This window comes from Scomber japonicus, chromosome 17, assembly GCF_027409825.1.
Source record: "Scomber japonicus isolate fScoJap1 chromosome 17, fScoJap1.pri, whole genome shotgun sequence".
NCBI classification, from domain to species: domain Eukaryota; kingdom Metazoa; phylum Chordata; class Actinopteri; order Scombriformes; family Scombridae; genus Scomber; species Scomber japonicus.
This window is the reverse complement of record NC_070594.1, coordinates 8,776,214-8,800,149: the sequence shown is the minus strand read 5'-3', so window position 1 is coordinate 8,800,149 and position 23,936 is coordinate 8,776,214. Positions and strand designations below refer to the sequence as shown.

Below are 23,936 nucleotides of genomic sequence, written 5' to 3'. Positions count from 1 at the left end.
GAAAGAAGGAAGGAGGGAGGAAAGAAAGAGAGAAGGAAGGAAGGAACAGTCAAAACGGACAGGGTCAATTTGACCCGGGAGGACGACACAAAGGTTAAAAAGGAAGCCAAACTGTTCTTATTGTGAGTGTGTTATCACATTACCAGACTACAAACTTTAGTGTCACTCTCAAACACTTTCCAATTTGAGATCAATATTTATTTATTACCCACATCACAAATAAATCTTTTAAAGACCAAACTATTCATTTTCTGACTCATTGTTGCAGCTGTTTGATTTGTTTCAGGTCACATTTAAAACATTTTAGGGAAGTTAACAGTGAGCCTTATGAAGAGTGATAAAAAAAAACACTTAAAATGAACATCTGGTGTGTTTAGCTCCTAATTATAAATAAATAAATAAATTGATATAAAATACTTTTTTAGGGCAGAATGAGGAGAAATCTATTTTTACCCAAAATGTTTTAAACTATTCCTTTAAAACCAAGTTCAGCTCCCAGGTTGATATTTTGTTTACTGCCATGATCCTGTCGACGCCCCTGTTGCATCATGGGACGTTACACAATCTGAACTAGTTTAATAAATAAGTGAGATCTGAGTAGAGCTGTGAACCCATGGGGGATGAAGTGAGGTGTGTTTTACACACATCTGCACTCAATCTAAATATGTAGATAGAAACTCAGTGACCCGACTTTAACACAAACATGGCTTCTCTTTCTGTTGTTTCTCTTTCATGAAGCTCGCCGCTGGCTTCCCTCAACTGTTAGAACTGTATAAATGTATAGTGGCTGAAATAAAACACAAATTACATCTATTTATATTCTATCTATTCATCTACTTAGAGCTGCGACTAGTCAAAAGAAATGAATAGTTTGGTGAAAAAGAGCCTTAAATGATGTCAGAGGACTTTACCCTCCTGTTGTCCTCGAGTCAAGAAAGAAGGAAGGAAGGGAGGGAGAGAGGAAAGGAGGAAGGAAAGGGAGGAAGGAAGGAAGGATGGAAGGGAGGAAGGAAAGAAGGAAGGGAGGAAAGAAAGAAGGAAGAGAGGGAGGAAGGAAGGAAGGAAAGAAGGAAAGGAGGAAGGAAGAAGGAATGAAATGAGGGAGGAAGGAAGAAAGAAAGCAGGAAAGGAGGGAGGAAGGAAGGAAGAAGGACAGAGGAAAGAAGGAAGGAGGGGGGAGGAACAGTTAAAACAGACGGGGTCAATTTGACCCGGGGGGGCGACAGGAAGGTTAAAAAAACAGATAATATTCCCATTTGAGAAGCTGGAATCAGATAATTTAGAAATGTGTTTCTTAAAAATGATAGTTTTGGAAATTGGAATTGGAAATTTATATATAATCTAAATTTTAAAATTAGCAGCATGTGAATATTTCTACACACAGAAACTAAACAAACTGTAAACTCTCAAACAGCAGAGTGGAGAGAAAAGGGCTTAATTTCTCATCATATTTTAGTGACTTGATGTTAATGAATGTAAACTTTCACTCTGGTTTACATTAAAAACCTTTTTTCTTCCCTTTTCTGGTAAGAATGAGGATGAACTGAATCTCTCATGCTTGGTTTCATCCTCTCCGTCTGTTTACTCCTCACAGAACTCATTTCTAAACATGGCCGTGTCTCTTCCTTGTTTACCTTGCTGAGTTCGGGAAACAGCTCCTGCATGGCGATGTCCAGCAGGACGTACGTCATCTGAGGAGACACAAAGAGGAAAATGTAAATTCACTTGAGTTAAAGTCAAATTTAATGAGTGAGAGAGCTTCATTAAGGTTCATTTAAACATCACTGAAATCAATTTATGATCAAATACAACAGAAAACTAAAAGACAGGCTGGCACCGATGGTTCAAACACTGTCTGCCACATTTAAATATTTACAGTTCAGTAGTTCATTGTTATTTTAAGATCATCATCATATCATTATTAATATTATTACTGAGAGCAGATAAAGAAAGATCCTGGTGTATCAGACGCTCTAAAGTATGTAATAACAGAGGAAAGGGAGGTCTTGGAAATTATGGAGGATGTGTGCTTGGAAAAAAAAACAGGAAAACGGAGACAGTGAGCAGAGGATTATCATCAACATTCATCATTCATTATCAAACTGGGAGTCACACAAATGTCATTTAGCAGGAAAATGTAAATATATATTTTAGGGCTGTCAGCGTTAACGCGTTAATCGCAAGCCTTTTTGTCCCTTCTACTCACCCGTAGACGGCTCCTCTAAGCTATGCTTTGAAGTGGCCTCCTGCAGTAAACCTACCGCAGTGATGGAAAGTAAGAGAGCTACTGGACTTTTGAAAAGTCCAAAAGTAAAATGCAACCTGTGTCAAACGGAGTTTAACTACCACCGGAATACGTCGAGTTTGAGTTAGCACCTCCACGCTAAACACCCAGGTGCAGCCAAGCCAGCCTCAGCTCCACCAAAGCACCATTTTGGAGTGTGGGAGTCGCAGCAGAGCCGTGATTGATTCCCAGTTCAGACACTCTGGTAAGAAATGCTTTACATTATGGGCTTAAAACTGCCTTCAAATGTAAAATAACAGGATTTTAAACATGCAATTCCAAACGCGATTAATCATGATTAACTATGGAAATTCTGCGATTAATCTCGATTAAAACAAATTGATCGTTTGAGAGCCCTAATATATTTATGTTATGTAATTTTTACTTCTGGAACAAAGGAACCAACTTCACACCAACTTCACACTGAGCAGGGTGTAAAAAATGCCTGAAAGAAAACATTATTGAAGTGGAAACATGTTAGTATGGAGTAAGTAGAGAATATACATGTTGTCTCAATAGATCCTGCAGCTTCTGTTTGTTTTTTTTCTTTTTACTCCTTTATGGCACTTTGTTCATCATCATCATCATTTCATTTAAATAGAGTGACTGAAAAAGAGAAAAAAGAACTTCATATTGTTAACAGGACTATTTCACACTGTTATTTAACCCTTAAATACAGTTCAGGGTCTAATCTGACCCAGTTTTATATCTGAGAGAAGAAATCACCTTAAAAAACCAGAACACATTATTTTGTTGAGTTTTTGACTCCAATTTCAATCAAAATGTCAAAAACGCCATTAAAAATAAGGTTTATTCACCTTTAATATAATTAGTCACGTTCTCCTGTGTTATGTAACGGTGGACCAGAATATAATGAGATTTTAAATTTTAGTTTTTTCTCAACCAAAACTGTAAAAACTCTCTCTGAAGGCTTCATTAAGGATCTATTAATGACTGATGAATGATTAGGGTTCCAGACTAACTAAGAGAGGTTACTGTCAAACATTATGTAAGGGATGTAAGGGAAGACAAATCTGTACTTTCAGCTCCTGTTTACATTCAAATTGTACTTATAAACAACATTTGGGTTATTTGGGTAAATCCACTCCTCACTGTATATACGTGTGTACTTGAGCTTCAAGTTCCAACGGATACATTATGTATACAGCACTTTAAACAGCTGACAGTATGCACACGTACAAGCATTACAAAAAGAGGAACAAATAAAATAGAGAACAAAGTTTAAGCACAAATTTAAAACCCAAAGGAATCAGATAACAAATAAAACAGATTAAAAGTTTAAAGTTTCATGATTTTAGTTATTTATTTTAATCCTTCAAGGCCTTGCTCTTTTTGGTACGTTGCACTGCTCACTTTATCGCTTCATGTTTTTACTTAAATTTACTTATTCACTCATTATGCCTACTGTGTAAATGTTCTTTATTATAGATTTATTATATATTTCTGTATTTCTTTCTCTCTCTCATGTATCTACGTGGCTGCTCCTGAAGAGTTACTACCCTGCATGTTTTTAGGTATCTTTAGGTATTTTTAGGTATCTCTCCACTCGGACACACCTGATTCAAAGTATTAGATCGTTATCAAGCAGCTGAAGCTCACCAAGATGCTTAACAACGAGCTTTAGATGCATCTTAAAAGTATCAAAGGGGCGTGCAGGTGGTTTGAATCCTGATCGGAGGTATTTTGCTGCATGTCACACCCCCTCTCTCTCCCATATTTCCTGTCGGTCTACTGATAAAGAGTCTATGCCAACAAAATCTTTAAAAAAAATGTTTTTAAATTATTAACAGACCTTTTTTCTTTTCCCTGAGTGGGGAACTCACAGCCCAAATAGCTAAGGTGGGAGGATCTGAGGGGGGCTGGTGGTGTTGTAAGGGATGAGAAGATATATATACGTAGGGGTGAGACTATGAAGAGATTTATTATTGTGAGCGGGAAATAGTACCTTGAGAGATGCCATATGGTAGAGCGAGTTACAGTAGACCAGTCTGGATTATATTAATGCATGTGTTACTCTTTCTAGGTTCAGAGCCTGATTTGTGGAGATGGTTCTGAGTTGGAAGAAGCTTGACCTGATAACGTCATTCCACAAAGGGCCATGTGGCTGCAGGTTTTAGTTCCAGCCAATCAAGAGCACACTATTTGACCAATCAGCTGTCTGAAGACTGAGATCAGCTGATTAAATGAATCAAGTCTGGTGTGCTCCTGCTTGGTTGGAATGAAAACCTGTAGCCACATGGCCCTTTGTGGAATAGTTTGGAGACCCCTGACATAGACTGTATAAAAGAAATGGACGTAACATCCGTGACGTAACCCATTGGTTTGTGGACTGCTGCTCAGAAGCCAATAGCTTCGGATCTGGGCAGCGCCATCTTGAAAATTTCAGGTGCATGCTGGGAAAAATAAAAACACAGATTCTACTTATATGGCCATGGGCGGAGCCATGGGCGGGGCGGGGAGGTTGCTATGGTTGCGAGGGCTGGATCTCGAGGACATTGGGCAATCAACCTGTCAATCACAACGTAGCCACGCCCTGATGCATAGCCTGCTTTATCGTCAAATATAAAATCAGGGAGGCCAAAATGTCACAAATGAACATCATACTGCATTGAAGAAGGCTTTAAACTAGCGATTGAGACCATAAACACATTTTGAAAACGTTTACTGAGGTTAGAAATCAAGTGAGAAGTTGGTGAATTCTCCATTGACTTGTATTGAGACGGAAGTCCTTTTGACACCAAAACGGTTGCCCCCTGGTGGCCTTTTAATAGAATGCAGCTCTAAGTTACTTCTGCATTGGCTTCATTTCAGAGGACCAGAACTCCCCGCCTGGTTTTTTGGAAGTTTATTGCTGTCAAATATATAACACCTAGTTTCTTGGCAGAGTGGTCAGATTCATGCATTTGCTCTTGTGGTTACAAAGAGTCACTGTTTACCTGCTTGTTGAGGATAGGCTGCTGGAAACTGTCAAAGAGGAGTCGGATGCCTTCGTATTTCGCCTCCTCACCGATGCATTTTCCAGCAAAGTCTAAAAAATCAAAACACATTAAATTTGTTGGAACTTTTGACCTCTCTAAAGTCATTTTGGCACATTTATCTTTCACATTCCTGAGGATAACCATGATGTTATTATGTGTAATTATGTGCATTTTACCCACCATTAAACCTAAAAATAGCTTTTTCCCTGATGTGCTTTTTTTTTGTTAGTCGTTACGTTCACTCTTCTGTTACGGCCATAAATCTCAAACTTGGATTCGTCAGCAAATACGACTTTTTTCCAGTCATCCTCTGTGAAATGCTGGTATTTCATTTCCCAGCCCGAGCATTTGGCCTCCCCCCCCGTGAGATGTGGTTTAAAACTGTTACTCATTCTCTTAAAACCACTACAAGCCTTGTTTTGAGTTTTCTATCTCTCAGGGAACTAACCTTGTATTATCGTATTGATCTTCTGATAGTTAGGTCACCTTTGCTTTACCTGATCGTGCTTTAGATACAACTGAGTTTCATTCACTGCCCCCCTTAAAAACCTTCAGTCCAGTCCAGTCCTGATTTGATGCTAAAAACACTCCTCTCTCCTCTCTCTGCTTTAGAATAACTATTTCTGGCTCTTGATATTGATCTTTTGGCTCCTTCACTTATTTCTGTTGCCATGTTTCCTAATGTTACAGTCCTGCTAAGTGAGAAATGATCTGCTGCAGCCTCGAGGCAGAGTCGTAATTATAACAACAGGTAAAACTGGAGTTACTTGAACGAGATTGAATCCATCTGAGTGTCATGTGAACGCTTCAATGAAAAAGAGACAACTCAATGAAACCTGACCTTTTGTATAAAGTTGATCAATTCTACAGATTTGCTTAAATTTGATTGTTGACCTAGAAGTAGTTCAGAATCTTAAATATTTCCTTTTCATGTTCAACATCATAACTTTCTGATTATTTACAGGTTTAAATGAAAAAATGAGAGATTTTTAATGTGATCTCAGACTTTTGGACCTCATTATATGTATAATCCATTATCTTCATTTAAAACTCAACCTACTGCAACACCAATAAATCTCTTTTATGTGCAGAACCTACTTGCCAATATATTCTAAGGAAGCTCATTTCATCCACTTGGGGAAAAAAAAGAAGCTCTGTTTAAGTCATTTCTTCTGTTTTTCGGACCAATTTTTTTCCCCTGAGTACTTTTTTTTTTTTTTCTAAATTAACGCAATACGAGGTGGGAGCTTAAATATTTCCTTTTCATGTTCAACATCACAACTTTGTGTGTTTTTAATTTTTTCTGAATTCTCAAACTTTACAGGTTTACATGAAAAACAGAGATTTTCAATGTGATCTCAGACTTTTGGACCTCATTATAAATCTCATAAATCTCTTTTATGTGCAAACCTAGCTTATTTCATCCACTTGGGGAAAAAAAGAAGCTCTGTTTAAGTAATGTCTTTTTTTTTTTTCTTTCTGTTTTTCGGACCAATTCTTTTCCCCTGAGTACTTTTTTTTTCTAAATTAACGCAATACGAGGTGGGAGCTTCTCGTAGGACTTTGAAGTATCTCAGTAATTCAGAAAAAAAAATTACTAATGACTTCATGTACTCGTACTAAAGGAGAAAGTCATTTTACTCTGCCTGACATTTTCATTTATCATCATTAATCAAACCTTTTCTTGGTTTAACCTCTTTTATTATTGAGTTAAACCTGGAATGATCATTTCTCCTCAGTGACATGCATAGTAGGTGTTTAAGAAACGTTCAAACAGGTAAATAATAGAGCGATATTACTTCCTCAACAGCAACAACAAACTGACCTGGTAAATAGTTCATCATCTCCTCAAACGTCTGCTTGGCTCTGATCTGTTTGTCCTCTGCCGTTCTCTCCTCGCTGCTCTCACAGAACACAGCGTCTGAAAAGAAGAAGAAGAAAAAAACAACAATATAAAGAGAACAATATTAAACTTTAATATATCGGCTGCTTTTTAAACTTCTCCTTCCTATGACTCCGCTGTCTTTCCTTCTTTCCGTCTCTGTCATTCAATAGAGGAGAAAATAATTGCATGCACATTAAAATTTGACACATTTTGTTTCCAAGTTGGGAATCTGAACTTTTTATATTGTTTATAAACTGAAAACTTTTATTAAAAAACAGGACCTCCAAACAACTAACTTCCAGTCACTCCTGGTAAATTATTTAGAGGGTTTTGGGTGTGCTGTAGACTGTCAGCATGAAAGATGAGCGATAACTGAATACTGAACATATTTTTTCTTTCCTTTCCTTTAAAAACAACTCATATCTACACTGGCTGGTTTCCTATTGTTATTCATACTCAACGTTTCCCATTGAATTTTCAGAGACTATGTTGGTTGGACCTCAGTCTGACCCTCTAAGAGGGGGTTGGGCTCCGCTGGAAGAAAATACTGTACATCTTTAAGTCAAATGCATCGTTCTGGTGACCTCTGAGCAAAATTAAGAGGTTATATCTATTTTTAAAAAGTGTGCTCTAATCAATTTTGTGCTTTAGTAATTTAACTACATGGGAAATACATTTTACCAGTTTATAAATGTTTAAAACAGACCATCAAAAAAGACTAATGCCTAATATAATAAAAGACTACTGTTTCAGCTCTGAATCAAAGAAAACAGGTGATTATTGAAGTTAAACTAGTTTATAACTTATAGGAAAATATAAAATACTGTTTAGATGTTGGCATTTTTCAGTAAATCTCTTTTTCTACATTGTTTCAAGTTCATGTTTTGTTTTTTCAAATAACTCAACTACATATTAAACTATGGGCCACCACACTCTATATAATTAATGGGAAATGCTGCTAAGTTACTGAAGTATTTTTTACTTTCTAATCTATTCTTATATGCAGTGTTATCAGATCAGAGCCCCCCCCCCCCCCCAAATCATGCAAAAGCTGCTCAATATTTTTAATGTTTTCTAAAATGCTGCATTAAAAAGTTGAACAGATGTTTAATCCCAGAATTATAACGTAACTGTAATGGAGAATCACTTAAGAAGAAGAAGGGCGGATTTATTAGACTATAAATGAACTTTTTTCCACATGGGAAATTGTCCAGATGGTACAAAAGGTTTCCAATGTTATCAAACCCAAAACACACACAGTAACACACACACACATACACATACACACTCCTACCTCTGAACTGGGTGATGAGGGAGACCATTCGGTGCTCCTGGAGGATCTGCTCCAGTTTGGACTGCATGTATTGGTCCATGTAGGCTTCAAACGTGTTCTTGAGCAGGATTCTCCCAGCAGCCAACATGTGATGCAGCCAGTCCGGCATGCGGAAAACCACCCGACCTGTGAAATCACAACACCAGAGACCAGAGTCCGGTATGAGATATTGGATGTGCTTTTTTTTTTTATTGAGGGACAACCCAACCGTTGCATATCTTTAAAGAAGTACGAGCCAGTGTTTTTTCCTTTAGTTTGTTAAACAGAAGAAATCTCAGGACATTATTTTAGCGTAGCATCCCTTTAACGCTGTCAGACTGATGATAGACAGTTAAGAATCAAAATAACTGCAGCAGAAATTTTATTTTACACTTTCTTCGTCCTTGTTAAACCTGATCAAGTCTCCTCCTGTCCTCATTGTTAAAGTGTTACTTAATTTTATTCAACAATTTTTTACTAAACTCATAAGTGGTGACCAACTGTTCTTTAAGCTGAAAAATCTTGTTATAAAACTGCAGATAGTTTATAAATGACTTTCCAGCCTCGAGTCACATGCATGAATAACTTAAATATAGTGGATGTCTTAGATCTTGAGGAAGCAAAACTGATTATAGTGAAGCTGCTTTTTAGCTATGATGCTGTATGATGACCTTAAATGCTCCTAAACTTTAACCACTTTAAAAACTTGATTTAAAAACTCTCCAGTTTTCTTGTTTTCTGCTTTCTGAGTGATTCATTTCTCTAAACAAGATTTTGTTCTAATACAGTTGCCTCTGTGTTTGTTTCTGACTTAGTTCTGGGCTCCAACTAATGATTATTTTATTGATTGATCAATTAAGGTTTGTCAATAAAATATTGAAAAAATGTTTTTAATTTCCCAGAGCCCAAATTAAAGTCTTAAAATTGTTTGGTTTTTTTTTTGTCTAACCAATAATCCAAAACCCAATTTTTGCTTTAAAATAAATTGTTTAACCACCTGTGGATGAATTAATTGACTTTATGTTGCAGCTCTAACTTAGTTATGGTTTCATTACTTCTTCTTCTTAATAAATCTACCTGCACTGTCTTGAGCAGCTTTACACAGCAAAAGAGAAGTGACTTACTGAGGAGTGAAAGCAAGAAAAACTACTTTAAAGGATGTGTCCTTTACACAAACAATGGCTGCTGGTTTGTGGTTTGTGGTTTGATGAAAACACCCAAAAAAATGTGTAGGAGCTCTTTGTATCCATAGAGCAGCACAGAAGGTCAAAAGGTCCTTTAACATCATTCACTTACCGACATACATCATGTAGTCGTACATGCCGCTAACAGTGATCATCTCCAGGAAGTAGTTTTGGTTGTATTTCCTCTCTGAACTCTCTGAAAGGTTAGCGTTATTCTTGAACAGGTCGGTGAAGAGCTGCAGGTTTAAATAAAGTGAATTATTATTAGCATGAATATTAGAGTCACACAATACTACAGTAAATTATACATCTGAGTAGTTTAATGTGTTTTTCCTATCAGGTAGCAGCCTAGCCAACATTCATCATGTGGCAGAAAGAGCAGCTGGGTTTTGCTCTGTGCTCAGATACTCAGGTATTTGCTTCATTTTTGTGTTTCCCTACAAATTAAAAGCATTGGTTTTGAATCATTCTCCTGTCTGGTGTCCACATTTTGAATTCAAAGCACCTTTTTTTCATCTCCTATGCTATAGTCAATTTAACTATAGCATGTCTAAACTGGGATAAATATTTAAATCAAGATTGTTGTATTTATGGCTGCATCTCTCTAATAAATGGAAATATTCTGGACACATTTACTCAAATATGACAGTTTATCTATCTTTTAGGGTGTTTCCACTGCAACTTTCCCAGAGGACCAAGAACCTCCTGAGAAACTCCGGGACTAAACTGGACAATAAATTGAGACAGTGTGGGTCCAGGTTAGGTTTTACTTTCCCAAGGTAGAGTGTTGTGTTGCTTATTAGTGGAACAATGACACCGCAGCTACCGCTTCATTACTAAAAACAAGGAAGTAGTCTAGTATCGATATGAGGACGAGGACGAGGGCATTTCACATTGGTTGTTAATGTTAAAAGTAAAGTTAGTGTTTGTTATCGACCTTATGGCTGAGAGCCAGGCGAGACAATGAATCTTAGTCTTTTAGTTCCTGAGTTTAGTTTCTTCGGGGGTTCCTGGAGCCTTTCAGTCAAATGGGGCTTTTGGTAATTTTGGGATATGTAGAAAAGACAAAAATCAACATTTTGCCCTCTGGTAGGCCAAGACTCAGACCTTCAGATTCAAACTGTTTTTTTCCTGCCAGGACGAGTACACGATTTATTTCCAGTGTTCAAAAGTCACCCTGATCATATTCTGCTTTAGAGTATTAAGCACATCTTACTAGTCAGTATCAAGTGTAATGTAAATGTTATCCACATTTAAGCATAAATAATATTTATTTAAACTAATTAATTAAAGTGTACTTCATTTTTTCACAGACAGGAACATGACTGTTATGAATATTAAGTAAATCTTATCATGAAGAGAGTAGATTTTATTATACTTTTTTATATGACTGGGAATCTGCTTGGAAATTCCTCCAAGCAATTTGCACTTCAAATAAGATTAAAATCCATCCACTCATGCTGCTACACACCCTAATTCTACTTTATAATGATCAATATACGTTATTTATTCTACTCTATGATCTGATTTTATTTTATTTAATGTCACATGTTTCATTGAATGTCATATGTTTTCATGTTCGCACCACAGAGTAGCAATTTTAACTTTGTAGTGTGCAATGACAATAAAGTTAATCTATCCAACTTTCCTCCGTCCCTACTCTATCTGTGGCCAATCTCTTTCTACTGGAGATGTAAACCTTTAAAAACTGCTCACAAATGCATAGTTTTATTTTAGAAAAGCAGAAAGAAATAGTGAGTATTTACACCAGTGCCTGAATCCACATGTAGTGATCTAATGTCCAGCATCAGGCTGATGTGTGTGTGTGTGTGTGTGTGTGTGTGTGGCACAGAGTCAAAATAAACGTTTACATGCATATCTCTTCCTTCCTGAGGCTGAAGGCTGAAGGAAACTCAAATCAGATTCTTCTCTGCAGACTAACAGGAAAACACCATTCAAATTCCTTTTGATTAAGTGTTGAAGAGACAGAAGGTCTAAGGGATTAACCAACTTCCGTGGAGAAAGCAGTAAACATCCTGCTCTGACTTCAATATAGGAGAGTTTTTAGTTTAGTGTTGAGGAGAGTTTGATTTTTTTTGTACCTTCTTGTTGTTCTCAGCGGTGGGGCTGAGGATGGTCAGCTCAGGCCGGCTTGGTTTGGGTTTGGGCGACTCGCAGGAGTTGAAGAAGGACTGGATGAAAGGCTCCAGGTTCTGTCCTTTCTGGAAAACAACAATCAGCAAGACATCATCAGATTTATGTTTAATAAATCACCGCTCTGATGTTGAATCTGCCTCAGATGTGAGAACGACATTCCTGACTTGACTGAATACTGGGATTTGAGATTAAAGTCATTCCTCTGAATTATACCCAAAATGTGTTTATTTCCTGTGAGAAATCCGTTCTCCTAAACCTTATTAACCACCTATCAGACATTTTCTAACCTTAAAATCTGTGTAAAGTAAGAATAAATATGTGTTCTGAGTTTGAAATACCACAGAAAAGTGTGTTGTTAACCACCCTACCAAATTTGAATGATTAAAAAAAATCACCAAATATATGAAATTAGGCTTCAAAGTTGTGTAAAAAACCTCTGTCTCTTCTCCCAAACACTGTGGTAGTGCCCGCCAAGTCCACTGAAGCCCCGCCCCCTACCAAGTGCCACCTGTCAATCAAAGTCACCAGCTCTACCCGAAACATGGACGCTACGCCTGAGAGCTTTCTGCTGCTAACTTGGCTGCTAGCTCGGCGACTAACTCGGCTGCTAGCTCGGCGACTAACTCGGCTGCTAGCTCGGCGGCTAATTCAGCTAACTGGCTAACTGTAGACTGCAGTAGTAATTCTTGAAACACAGTTTATGAAGCCTTGCTCCACAATTCAAATCTAAATGGCTGAAATGCTTTTTTAGAAATACGTTTATGACCTATTTAATGTGTTCAGAAGAAAATGTCTGAATTCACTTTACACAGTCTTTAAAAATCTAATTATGATGGTAATATAACTGGATCAACTTATCAGCTGGCAGCTTACAAACCAGCTGCTGGGTATAATATCATTCCCATGCTTTTGGTACAAAACAACTTCAAGCACTCCCTCCCAGTCTCAGATCACCCAAACAATTCTCACACGTAATAAGAAAAAGCCTCTCTTGATGAAAAATATGCAGTTATTTTAATAATACAGACATCCTAGTGGCTCTGTGAGCTTTCTCATGTTACGGACTGAAGACTAAAAGAAAAACATCTTCCTCTAAACCTTATTAACTACCTATCAACCATTTTCCAACCTTAAAAATCTCATTATGATGGTAATATAACTGGATCAACTTCACAGCTGGCAGCTTACAAACCAGCTGCTGGGTTAAAAATCATTCCCATGCTTTGGGTGCCGTCACTGTCTCACACAATCTCAAACCTAATAAGAGAAAACTGCCCTTATATAATTATTTAAGTAGTGCAGACTTGCTAGTAGCTGCAACATGCTCATGTTTAGCAGATATAATGCTCACCATCTTAGTTCAACATGTTCGCAGGTAGAGTATTTTATAGACAAAGTATTCAAAGGTAGTAATTTTACTAAACAGATGCAAAGTTATTCAAAACAGCAGCTACAGGAGCAACCTTGTAGCCCAGTGGTTGCAGTGCATTCTATATACCCGAAATGTCCCTGGCTCGAGTTCGGCAAGGGCCCTTTAATGCATGTCAAACCCATTTCTGACTCCACTTATTTTCCTGTCAGCCTCGCTGCCACCAACTGTCCAATAAAGGCAAAAAAGCCCAAAATATAATGTATAAAAAAAGCAGAAACAGAAAAGAAGTCTGCCACAATTTTTATAAAACATTCTTATATGAATAAAAACTGTGGCTTTGGAGTAAGTGCAGGATTTTTATATTTTTCCTATAAAGCAAAGTATTGGACCTAGATCATCAACATTAATTTAATTAATCCTGAAAGAGCAGCAGCAGATGAAGATATTTAACTGAATATGTGAAAGCTTTAAACTCCTGGTGGCACTGTAGGAAAAGTCAGAGGTTAACTAATGTGATTAGGATTCTTCCTCAGGGAACCATGAACATGTTTACTAACTTTTAGGCAACCCATCGAATACTTATTGAGATATTTCAGTTTGGTACAATGTGGTAGACCAACCTCACCATCCCTGGAGTCAACCCTGCTAAAAATCTATTTTTATTCCTGGTAAGCAGTCCTGGGAATCCTGAGAAGGACTTATGTTAGTGAAAAGAAGTCATCTTTTCTTTTCTTTTCTTTTTTATTGCCGTGAGTGTTTGTTTAAAGCTTTCAAAAGGTTTCCCTCACCCACGCAGGGAGCTCAGAGCTCAGAGAGTGAACAATGCCTCTGACTGCTCTGACTGAATGGAAGTTTCCACCCTCACCCTAACCTCATAACCTGCACATTGTATTACACTTTATAAAAACAACTTCTTCATTCCAAAACAAGCTAATGTTTTCCTTTCTACAATCAGAAGGGAGATTAAAAAGTGCACTAATCACTACATGCACTTTCACTCATAAATCACATAAACTTCATTTATGCAGCATGAGATAAACTCTGATGAATGTTTTAATCACTGAAAGACTTTCTATGCATGTTTGACCCCCAAAAAAGTAGTTTAAAAGTACAGACACTGTCTAATTTCCATCATGGATAGTAATGCACTGCTTTTAAGTGTAGTGAGTTTTATTGGCTATGACCATAGACTGTATAAAAGATATGGACGTAACATCCGTGACGTCATCCATTGGTTTGTGGACTGCTGCTCGGAAGCCAATAGTTTCGAATCTAGGCAGCGCCATGTTGAAAATTTCAGGTGCATGCTGGGAAAAATAAAAACACGGATTCTACTTATATGGGCATGAGGCGGGGCCATGGGCGGAGCGGGGAGGTTGCTATGGTTGCGAGGGCTGGATCTCAAGGACATTGGTCAATCAACCTGTCAATCACGACGTAGCCACGCCCTAATGCATACCCTGCTTTATCATCAAATATAAAATCAGGGAGGCCAAAATGTCCCAAATGAACATCATACTGCATTGAAGAAGGCTTTAAACTAGCGATTGAGACCATAAACACATTTTGAAAACGTTTACTGAGGTTAGAAATCAAGTGAGAAGTTGGTGAATTCTCCATTGACTTGTATAGAGACGGAAGTCCTTTTGACACCAAAACGGTCGCCCCCTGGTGGCCTTCTGATAGAATGCAGTTCTAAGTTACTTCCGCGTTGGCCTCATTTCAGAGGACCAGAACTCCCTGCCTGGCTATGACTGATATTAATTGATAACATACAAGTTCCACAGAAATGACAATCCACACTTGAGGTCATGACAACAAATGAGCCAAAACAAGAAAACCTCCATCTGCTCGGACAATCTGCTCGGGGGGTGAACGTGGAAATAAGTGGGGAGAAAAAAAAAGCATTTTAAAAATACCGGCCTTGTGAGTCATCATTAGAGCAGAAAGTTAACTCACCTCTTTAATCAGCTTCCCCGGCACAGACTTGAAAATCTTCCCTGTAAAAGAAAAGAGGCAGTTTATACTTTTTATCTTCATTTGGACCCCCGTCAGTTTCCATAAAGTAAGTGGTTGCTATAGTGATCGCCTGCACAACATGAGCAAGGATCAAACAAACAAGCAGTTAAAAATGAAAATTAAGCCATAATAAAAACAAGAAGAAGCAAAGCAAGCCAAATATAAAGATTAAAGTGAAATAAAAGGTGAGCAATGTCAAAATAAAAAAAGGGACAAAAGATCAAAAACCAGATTTTGTTTTGGTGATTTTTTTGGGAAGAACATCAACTTTTTGTGTGTTTTACATTTATGAGGAGCAGATTTCAGGCAGCAGATGCTCTCTAGAGAACAGTTTGTCATCACACAGTTTGTTCAGTCACATGGGACGACCAGCGCTGACTAGACGAGTATAATAAAGAAACCAAAAGTGAAAGAAGCTTGGTGTTGTTTTTGTTGTTACTCCAAATGACTCTTAGAGAGGGGGGCGAGGAAAAGCTCACTGCTCATTCACCAACAGAACATCAGTGTAGTTAATATTCACACTCCAGCTTCTATCTGGATTACTGTGATGATGATGATGATGATGATGATATGAGTGTGAACATACCAAGGTTAACGTCAGGCAGCATCCTGTCCAGGAACTGAGACTCCATGCTGTAAGGAGACAGGAAGTCTGCAAGCAGCTGACTGTTACTGAGCTCTGGATGCTGCATGAGTCTCTGCACACAAACACACACCAGGAGATTAATACATGCATAGTTTCTTCTCTGCATTGCTTTTATTGATTGTGTTCTTATTTATTCTGTATGGTTTTATTGTTTAATGTAAAGCATCTTTGAGTAATGTTAAAAGCGCTCTACTAATAAAATGTATTATTATTGTTATCAGATATTTGACAGCTGATCGTCTCCCAACAGAAACTTCAATTTCTAAGTTTTTATAGTGATAATAAAAAGTCTAAAAATATAAAGAGCCTGTACATCTTGTGCCTAACATACACAGATTATATAAACTTTACACAAATCATGACACAACTCCTATTTGTGACTAAAACCTTCACAATAAACCTTGACAACAAACCTTTCTTTGTCTTATTTAATTGTAAAATGTTCACAGTTAAAGTAATCCTCCCTTCAACTCATCCTTTTTACTCATGATTTTTTATTTTTTTACTTTTTTTATCCTCATAATTATGTCTGAGTTTAAATTCTCATGTCTCTGTGAAGCACTTTGGTCAACTTTTGTTGGTTTTAAATATTGTACATGTACTCTATAAATAACTAAAGCTAAGTACTTACATATAACTTGTTTTACTGACCTTTAATGCCAATGTAGAAAAACATATAATCATTCAGTTCATGAGAGATACTTTGTTTGTTTCATTCAACACATTAAAATCTCACATCTTTAATCTTAAAAAAAAAATCACTCTACAAGGACAAAAAAACAACAGAAACACACAATATTGGATTGAAACATCTGACCTGATTACATTTTGTGGCTTGAAGTAAGTATGCAGACATTACTATGTGTGTGTATAATTACTCTCCTTTACCACAGATTCACGTTTTACTATCCAGCAAGAATACCTGTAAATATTCCTCAAATTCTTCCCTTTTTGAGGCGAGGAACTCATAATTCTTTGGTCCAATTATTCTTTTGGAGGGAAGTTGTGCATCAGCAAATGAGCCTGGAAAAAATATGAATTAAAAAATGAATATGTATTTCAAAATCGAGGTAAAGCATGGAAATGATAAGAGAAAGAACACAAACAATATAATTTAATTTAATTAGGTAAAAGCACAATATTACCATGAAACTCAGTTAGTTTGGATTCCAGTACGTAGAACTCCATATATCTCCTGAAAACCGACCACCTCTCAGTTTCATGACCAACGGCTAAATAAGAAGAGCAAAAAAAAAAGAAAATCATAACATTCAACGTAACGTTCAAGTATAAATCGGAAGAACAAACATCAGACTTCCTGTCAAGCTGCTGCACAGTAATTGAACCTACAAGATAAACATCTGCAGCTTCTCAATGAAGGAGCACAGCAGGAGATTCATTTACCTTCTTTCCTGTCGTTGCGTTCCACGTCGATGCAGAAGACCGGGACCTTCTCTCTCTTGACCTCGTCGTCGTAGATGTCGATGAAAGGGATGGTGATGCCCCAAGCCGACAGGTTCCTCTGGGTGCCCGGTGTGCTGGCGGGCTCGGCGGGGGAGTCGTCCTCCATCACGACGGTCGCCTCCTCCACCTGCAGGGACGGAAACAACCAAATGTGATGCTGAACAAGGGATAATGTGAAATTTCTTTTTTTTTTTTAAAGATTTTTTTCTGCATAGATGCCTTTATTAAGCAGTAGACAGACAGGAAACATGGGAGGGAGAGGGGGTGTGACATGCAGCAAAGGACCTCCGGCCGGGATTTGAACCGCATATGTTGCATGCGCTCTGACCACTCAACCACCTGCACGCCCATAATGTGAAATTTCTAACTCAGGAGAAACTTTAAAAAGTTATATATTCAAAGCAAATCTGCTATGTTTTTTTTTTTTTAATTAAGCATATGTTATTCAATGAGAGAGTCTACAGCCATGAGTTTGATGCTTTTATTATATATTTGGCTACTTTCCACTATATTTTCTAATGTATGTATTTTGTAAAATTTAGAAAATAAGACCATGTTAATTTCATTGTTTTATGTTCAAAAGAAACTTCACCAAGCAAAAAAAACTGTGTAAGATTTTAAATGGCTAAAAGAAACATATAGATACCACTTTATTCAGTTATTTAACACATTATTGTATTATTTTAAATGTATTTTTATTGTAAAACAAGGTGACTCAACATATAAAATAATGTTGTCTTGATCTGTAGGACTAAATGTTTAAGAGACACACACACGATGATGAAGACCCACTCACCAAATCTTCATCGAGCTCGTTCATGGCGCTGGGTGGCAGCATGGCGCCCTCCATGGTCGTGCTCCTGAACACACCTTTGATTTTGCTCCCAATTCTGCTGATCCCGAACGTCTCGCCTCGTTTCGATGCGTTTCTGGAGTGAGCAAAAATAAATAAATACAGCAGTACATAAAGATGTCGGAGTTTCTAGTTGTGTGTTTAACAATCTGTAGTTCACTGCTTCTCTCTCTTCTTAGTCTTAAATCAGGTGTCAAACTCATTTTCATTTTCCACATAGACCAATTTCATCTCATGTGGACCAGATTATTAAAAAGATGGAGGGAAAGAAGGAAGGAAAGAATGAAATAAGAAGGGAAGGAAGGAAAGGAAGGCAAAAGGAAGGAGGGAAGAAACGTAGGAAGGACAGATGGAAGGAAAGAAGGAAGGAAAGAAGGAAGGAAGAAAGGAAGGAAGGGAGGAAGGACAGAAGGAAGAAAGGAAGGAGGACAGAAGGAAGGAAGAACAGAAGGAAGAAAGGGAGGAAGGACAGATGGAAGGAAGGACAGAAGGAAGGAAGAGAGGAAGGACAGATGGAAGAAAGGAAGGAGGACAGAAGGAAGGAAGGACAGAAGGAAGAAAGGGAGGAAGGACAGAAGGAAGGAAGGAAGGAGGACAGAAAGAAGGAAGGACAGAAGGAAGAAAGGGAGGAAGGACAGATGGCAGGAAGGACAGAAGGAAGAAAGGGAGGAAGGACAGATGGAAGAAAGGAAGGAGGACAGAAAGAAGGAAGGACAGAAGGAAGAAAGGGAGGAAGGACAGATGGTAGGTAGAAATGACCGATGAAATGAAGGAAGGAATGAAGAAAGGATAAAAGGAAGGTAGGAAGGACAGATGGAAGGAAGGAACAGAACACAGGAAGGAAAGTGGGCCAGATTGCACCCCTTGGCGGGCCGGTTCTGGCCCACGGGCCGCATGTTTGACACCCCTGTCTTAAATGCTCTGAAATAATCCTCTCTACTTGATTTATGTCTTTTTTACTGGGATATCATGAACTCGTTGGGCGTTAACAAGACTCTTTCTTACCCTAAAGAGAAGCAGCATATTCATCTATCAGGTTTTTGCTATGTTACAACAAACAAGTGATTTTTTTCATCTCTGTGAAACTTATCAGTGGTTCAGCAGACGTGCAGTAAAAACAGAGATGATTGTTTTCATCAAGCAGCCACAGCAGCATGTAACTCCTGAACACTAATATTCAATGTTTAACAAAGTGATTTGACTTTAAAACATCGGAAAAACAACCTTTACAGAACAATTACGCCACTGGCAACGTGCCTGAGTGAGCTGACTAACGGGTTTTGTTGTTTTTTCTTCTCGATCCTCAAACACAGCAAAGAAACTTAAGACTGTTTTAAAAAGGACAGAAGTCAGACTTTACTTTGGCTGAGAGGGCGATTGTTGAGTTTGAAGGATTCAATGATTACTTTACTACATGCTGAGATATCTAAAACCTCTAAAACCTTCTCAAAGACACTTTTTGGACTAAAAAGCCAGATCTGTAATTAGAGGTGGGAGATATGGCAAAAATATATCCCGATTCTTTTTCATGTTGGTTTACTACTTTACAAGTTTACTGACCAGCTACCAAACATCATGTAGGCCTACCGCTGAAAGACTTTAAATGGACATTAAAACACAAACAACTCCATAAATACACAAGAGCAGGTGTGCAAAGCTGCATTAAAAAGTAGTGACAGTCTATTTGGACTTGTTTAAAATGGATATTTGCAGTGAAACAGTAAAAACCAAACAGCTGAAAAGCAAACAGTTCATGTTGTGTAGAAGCACACAAGAGCTGACGTAACGCTGGCTAGCACCAAGACAGAAGTTAGTGCTGCCAGTTAGCCGTTAGCAGACGAGCTAACAGCTAGCTAAACGGTTGACCAGCTGTCAGATCAACATGAAGTGCAGAAAGTGAGCATCCAAGCAGGATATAAAACCAGCTGGAGATGAGGTACGAGGCTCGGCGCTGTTATCCATTAGCCTGTTATCATCATATCGCACACTCCCTGTTTGATAGATCATGGAGACATTTTAATCGTTCATGATCTAATTATCATCATATTGCACACTCCCTATTTGTAATACTTCATTTCTGTCTTCACTGAAGCAAAGAAAACTTTTGAAGGGTTGCACAGGTTGTTAAAAGATAAAGCCTTATAAATATACCCTATAAATTACCTTAACCCTCCTGTTGTCCTCGAGTCAAGGAAGGAAGGGAGGAAGAAGGAAGGAAAGGAGGAAGGAATGAAGGAAGAAAAGAAGGAAGAAGGAAGGAAAGGAGGGAGGAATGAAGGAATGGAGGGGGGGAAGGAAGGAAGGAAGGAAGGAAGGAAGAAAAGGAGGAAGAAGGAAGGAAAGGAGGGAGGAAGGAAGGAATGGAGGGGGGAAGGAAGGAAGGAAGGAAGGAAGGAAGGAAGGAAAGGAGGAAGGTCTGTCTGTCCTTCCTTCCTTTCCTTCCTCCCTCCTTCCTTCTTTCTTTACTTCCTTACTTCCTTCCTTCTCTCTTTCTTTCCTCTCCCCTACCTTCCTTCTTTCCTCTGTCCTTCTTTCCTTCCTTCCTCCCTTCCGTTCTCCCTCCCTCCTACCTACCTACCTTCCTTCCTCTTTTCCTTTCTCCCTCCCTCCCTTCTTCCTCCCTTCCTTCCTTGACTCAAGGACAACAGGAGGGTTAAAGGATCTGCGTTAAAAGGCTCCAATCACAGCCAAAAAATCTTTCATTGCTGTAAAACTTCTCCTATTTAATCAGAATCAGAGTGCAAGCATCAGCATGAACTGCAAACAGAGTGAGCGGCACTGCATCTCGTGAGCTTTTCTTTCTCAAGCAGCGTGTGTTTGATTCATAGTGAGACGTGATGTATCTGCATGCATCACACTGGATATCTTGCAGGCAGCAGATTGTGCAGACAGGAAACATGCTGAAGACCTACTTACCTGCCGTCTTCCAAACTGAAGCTATTTCTGCAATAAGATGCACAAGCAGCTAATGATGAGCAAACTTTAGCTCGTACAACTACTTGGTTTGCACAAGAGTAAGTTAATTAAACTAAATATTATGGATAAAATCAAAGTAATTATTGTGAAATGAGTCTCACTGTTAAACACTCACATCTTGTTCATCAATGCTATCAGTAAAAATGTGTATTTATTTTCTTTTCAGGAGTTTTCAGCATCATTGTCACATTTTTTCCCCTTTTTCTTGATTTTTTTTATAACTGTATGAAAACTACATTAAGAGCAAATAAAAACATATAGAAGTAAAATGATAGTATATGAAAATCCACATCACACACACACACACACCTGTTGATCCTGCTGTTCCTTGCTGGAGACTCGGCTCCCCTCAGCAGGTGTCTGAAGTACTGAAAACACAAACAGGAGAAACTGTCAGTGCACAAATTATAATTTAATCTACAACTCTGAGTCTGACGCTGATGTTTAATAAATATATATTTGTTTCTCTCCGCTTTGACACACTGTTGATATTTAGCCAGACAGTATCTCAGATCTCAGATGCTGGTTACTAGTCAATCACTAAGAAGGACAGAACAAAGGCGAAACAGTGCTTGGACATTTTATTAATATAATATAAACAACCACTTTCATCTATTTCATCATTTATTAGGGAATCTTGCAGCCTATAAGCATAAACATATAGGATTTTAATTTGAGTCACACAATTGATAGGGCTGGGCAATAAATCGATATTATATGGATATCATGATATGTTATAGATATCGTCTTAGATTTTGAATATTGTAATATGGTGATATGGAATACAGTAAGTGTCTTATAAGTGTATTTTCCTGCTTTTCTTCCTTCCATCTGTCCTTCCTTCCTTCTGTCTGTCCATCTTTCACTATCTCTCTTTCCTTCCTTCCCTTCTTATTTCCTTCCTTCCCTTCTTATTTCCCTTTCTTCCCTCTTTTCTTCCATCTCTTTAATGATCCGGCTCACATGAGATCAAATTGGTCTGTATGTGGCCCTTGAATGAAAATGAGTTTGACACCCCTGGTTTCTGAGCTTAACAGACTGTACTGTTATCTGTCTTTATCCACTTAGTCATTATATCCACATTACTCATGATTATTTATTAAAAATGTCATTCATATATATTTATGCTTTATCTTTGCACTAAATGTTACCTTATTGATTTATATTGTTTGATGTACTGTTGTTGTGTTATATGTGCCTTGTAAGGTGTCCATGAGTGCTTTGAATGGCGCCTTTAAATAAAATACATTATTATTATTATTATTATTATTATTATTGTTGTTATTATTATTATTATTATTATTATTATTATTATTAGGGCCCGAGCGTTGACCAACATGGGGGGGTGAGGGCCCATTCATCGCTGCTTGCAGCTTTATTTATTATTATTATTACTGTGTAAATATTTTGCTGTAGGTTGGTGTGCAGTCATGAGTCAGCAGGGTGAAGAGCAGGGGACTGAGCACACAGCCTTGGGGGGTCCCTGCGCTGAGTGTGATGCTGCTCGAGGTGTTGTTGCCGACTCCTCGTACTGCCTGTGGCCTCTCACTGAGGAAGTCCAGCAGCCAGTTGCAAAGGGAGGTGTTGAGCCCCAGCTGGTCCAGTTTACAGATCAGATGTTGTGGGATTATGGTGTTGAGCTTAACAGACTGTACTGTTATCTGCCTTTATCCACTTAGTCATTATATCCACATTACTCATGATTATTTATTAAGAATATCATTGTGTAAATATTTTGTCAGTCATCCCCACAATGTCAAAATATCAATATCGAGATGTTTGATCAAAAATATTATGATTGTGATATTTGATTCTGCCCATATCGCCCAGACTGAACATTAGCATCTTCTGAATGGGCTACTTTCCAGATGTTGGAAAAGAAATCTTCACAAAACATCAAAAATTCTGTGTAAAGCTCCTTTTTATAACATCAGCAACATTGACTGTGAACTACCCAGCTCTATTTGTCCAGACAGTATCTCTGACACTGGTTTATCTTTCTTCCTATTTTCACTCTGACTCCTCTGCTACTCTACTAGCTGCGTGAGTAGCGGTGTTAAACCAGTGTTGAGCTTGGAGCAGCTCTTGTTTGCCCAGGCTATTAATGGTACTAGATCTGAGGACTGCTTGGCACTAAAAGGGCATCATTTCCTGGCAGTTTCCTTAGAAGTTTATATGTGGAGGAGGGGAGTTAGGTGGAAAACAAAATGGGACCTAAAATCAGATAAGCTGCCATTGTTTATGTGACATTAGAGAACATTTGCTCACGCAGTACTTTCACTTCTACTCTCAGCCGTTAGTAAAATCAGATATTTAAAAATAGAAATATTAAATGATCTGTTTATGTATGAATAACTCTGCCTTACTTCATCGCTGTGACAAAACATGGGGGTGAAGACTCTCTCCAGCAGAGACAGGACGTGTTCATACGCCTCAAACAGGCAGCGCGTCGTCTGCAGCTTCACCACTCCAGTGTACGGCCCTTTAGCAACTGAGAGGGAAGACCAGGAAAGGGAAGTTAGACTGGTATCTGTGTTCATTTGGGACGTTTTTTTTTTTGTTTAGAAGGTTCTTTAGAAATCAGGAAATCACCAAACAAGCTTCAACAAATATCAACACGCTATAAATAGTTGGAAAAAAGAAACCTAAACATCTGGATGAACTGACTCATGAACTTTTCTCCTATGTTTTAACTCAGTTTGAACCTCTGACCATGGCTGTGGTTCAACTAATAGTCAATTAATCTGGACTATTTTTGGATAGTTTAATTATTGTTTTGGTCTAT

General features: G+C 38.1%; 1 protein-coding gene across 1 annotated transcript in view; it reads right to left on the bottom strand.

The window, feature by feature from the left end:
- snx14 (sorting nexin 14) overlaps positions 1-23,936 on the bottom strand; it is a 37,186-nt gene that overhangs the window by 1,816 nt on the left and 11,434 nt on the right. Inside the window, 15 exon segments of the mRNA XM_053336919.1 lie at positions 1,635-1,691; positions 5,242-5,333; positions 7,109-7,204; positions 8,463-8,627; positions 9,777-9,900; positions 11,767-11,886; positions 15,153-15,193; positions 15,799-15,910; positions 16,781-16,881; positions 17,004-17,090; positions 17,263-17,449; positions 18,119-18,251; positions 21,092-21,118; positions 21,461-21,519; positions 23,518-23,642. Of these exon segments, the coding sequence (XP_053192894.1) occupies positions 1,635-1,691; positions 5,242-5,333; positions 7,109-7,204; positions 8,463-8,627; positions 9,777-9,900; positions 11,767-11,886; positions 15,153-15,193; positions 15,799-15,910; positions 16,781-16,881; positions 17,004-17,090; positions 17,263-17,449; positions 18,119-18,251; positions 21,092-21,118; positions 21,461-21,519; positions 23,518-23,642 (1,526 nt within the window).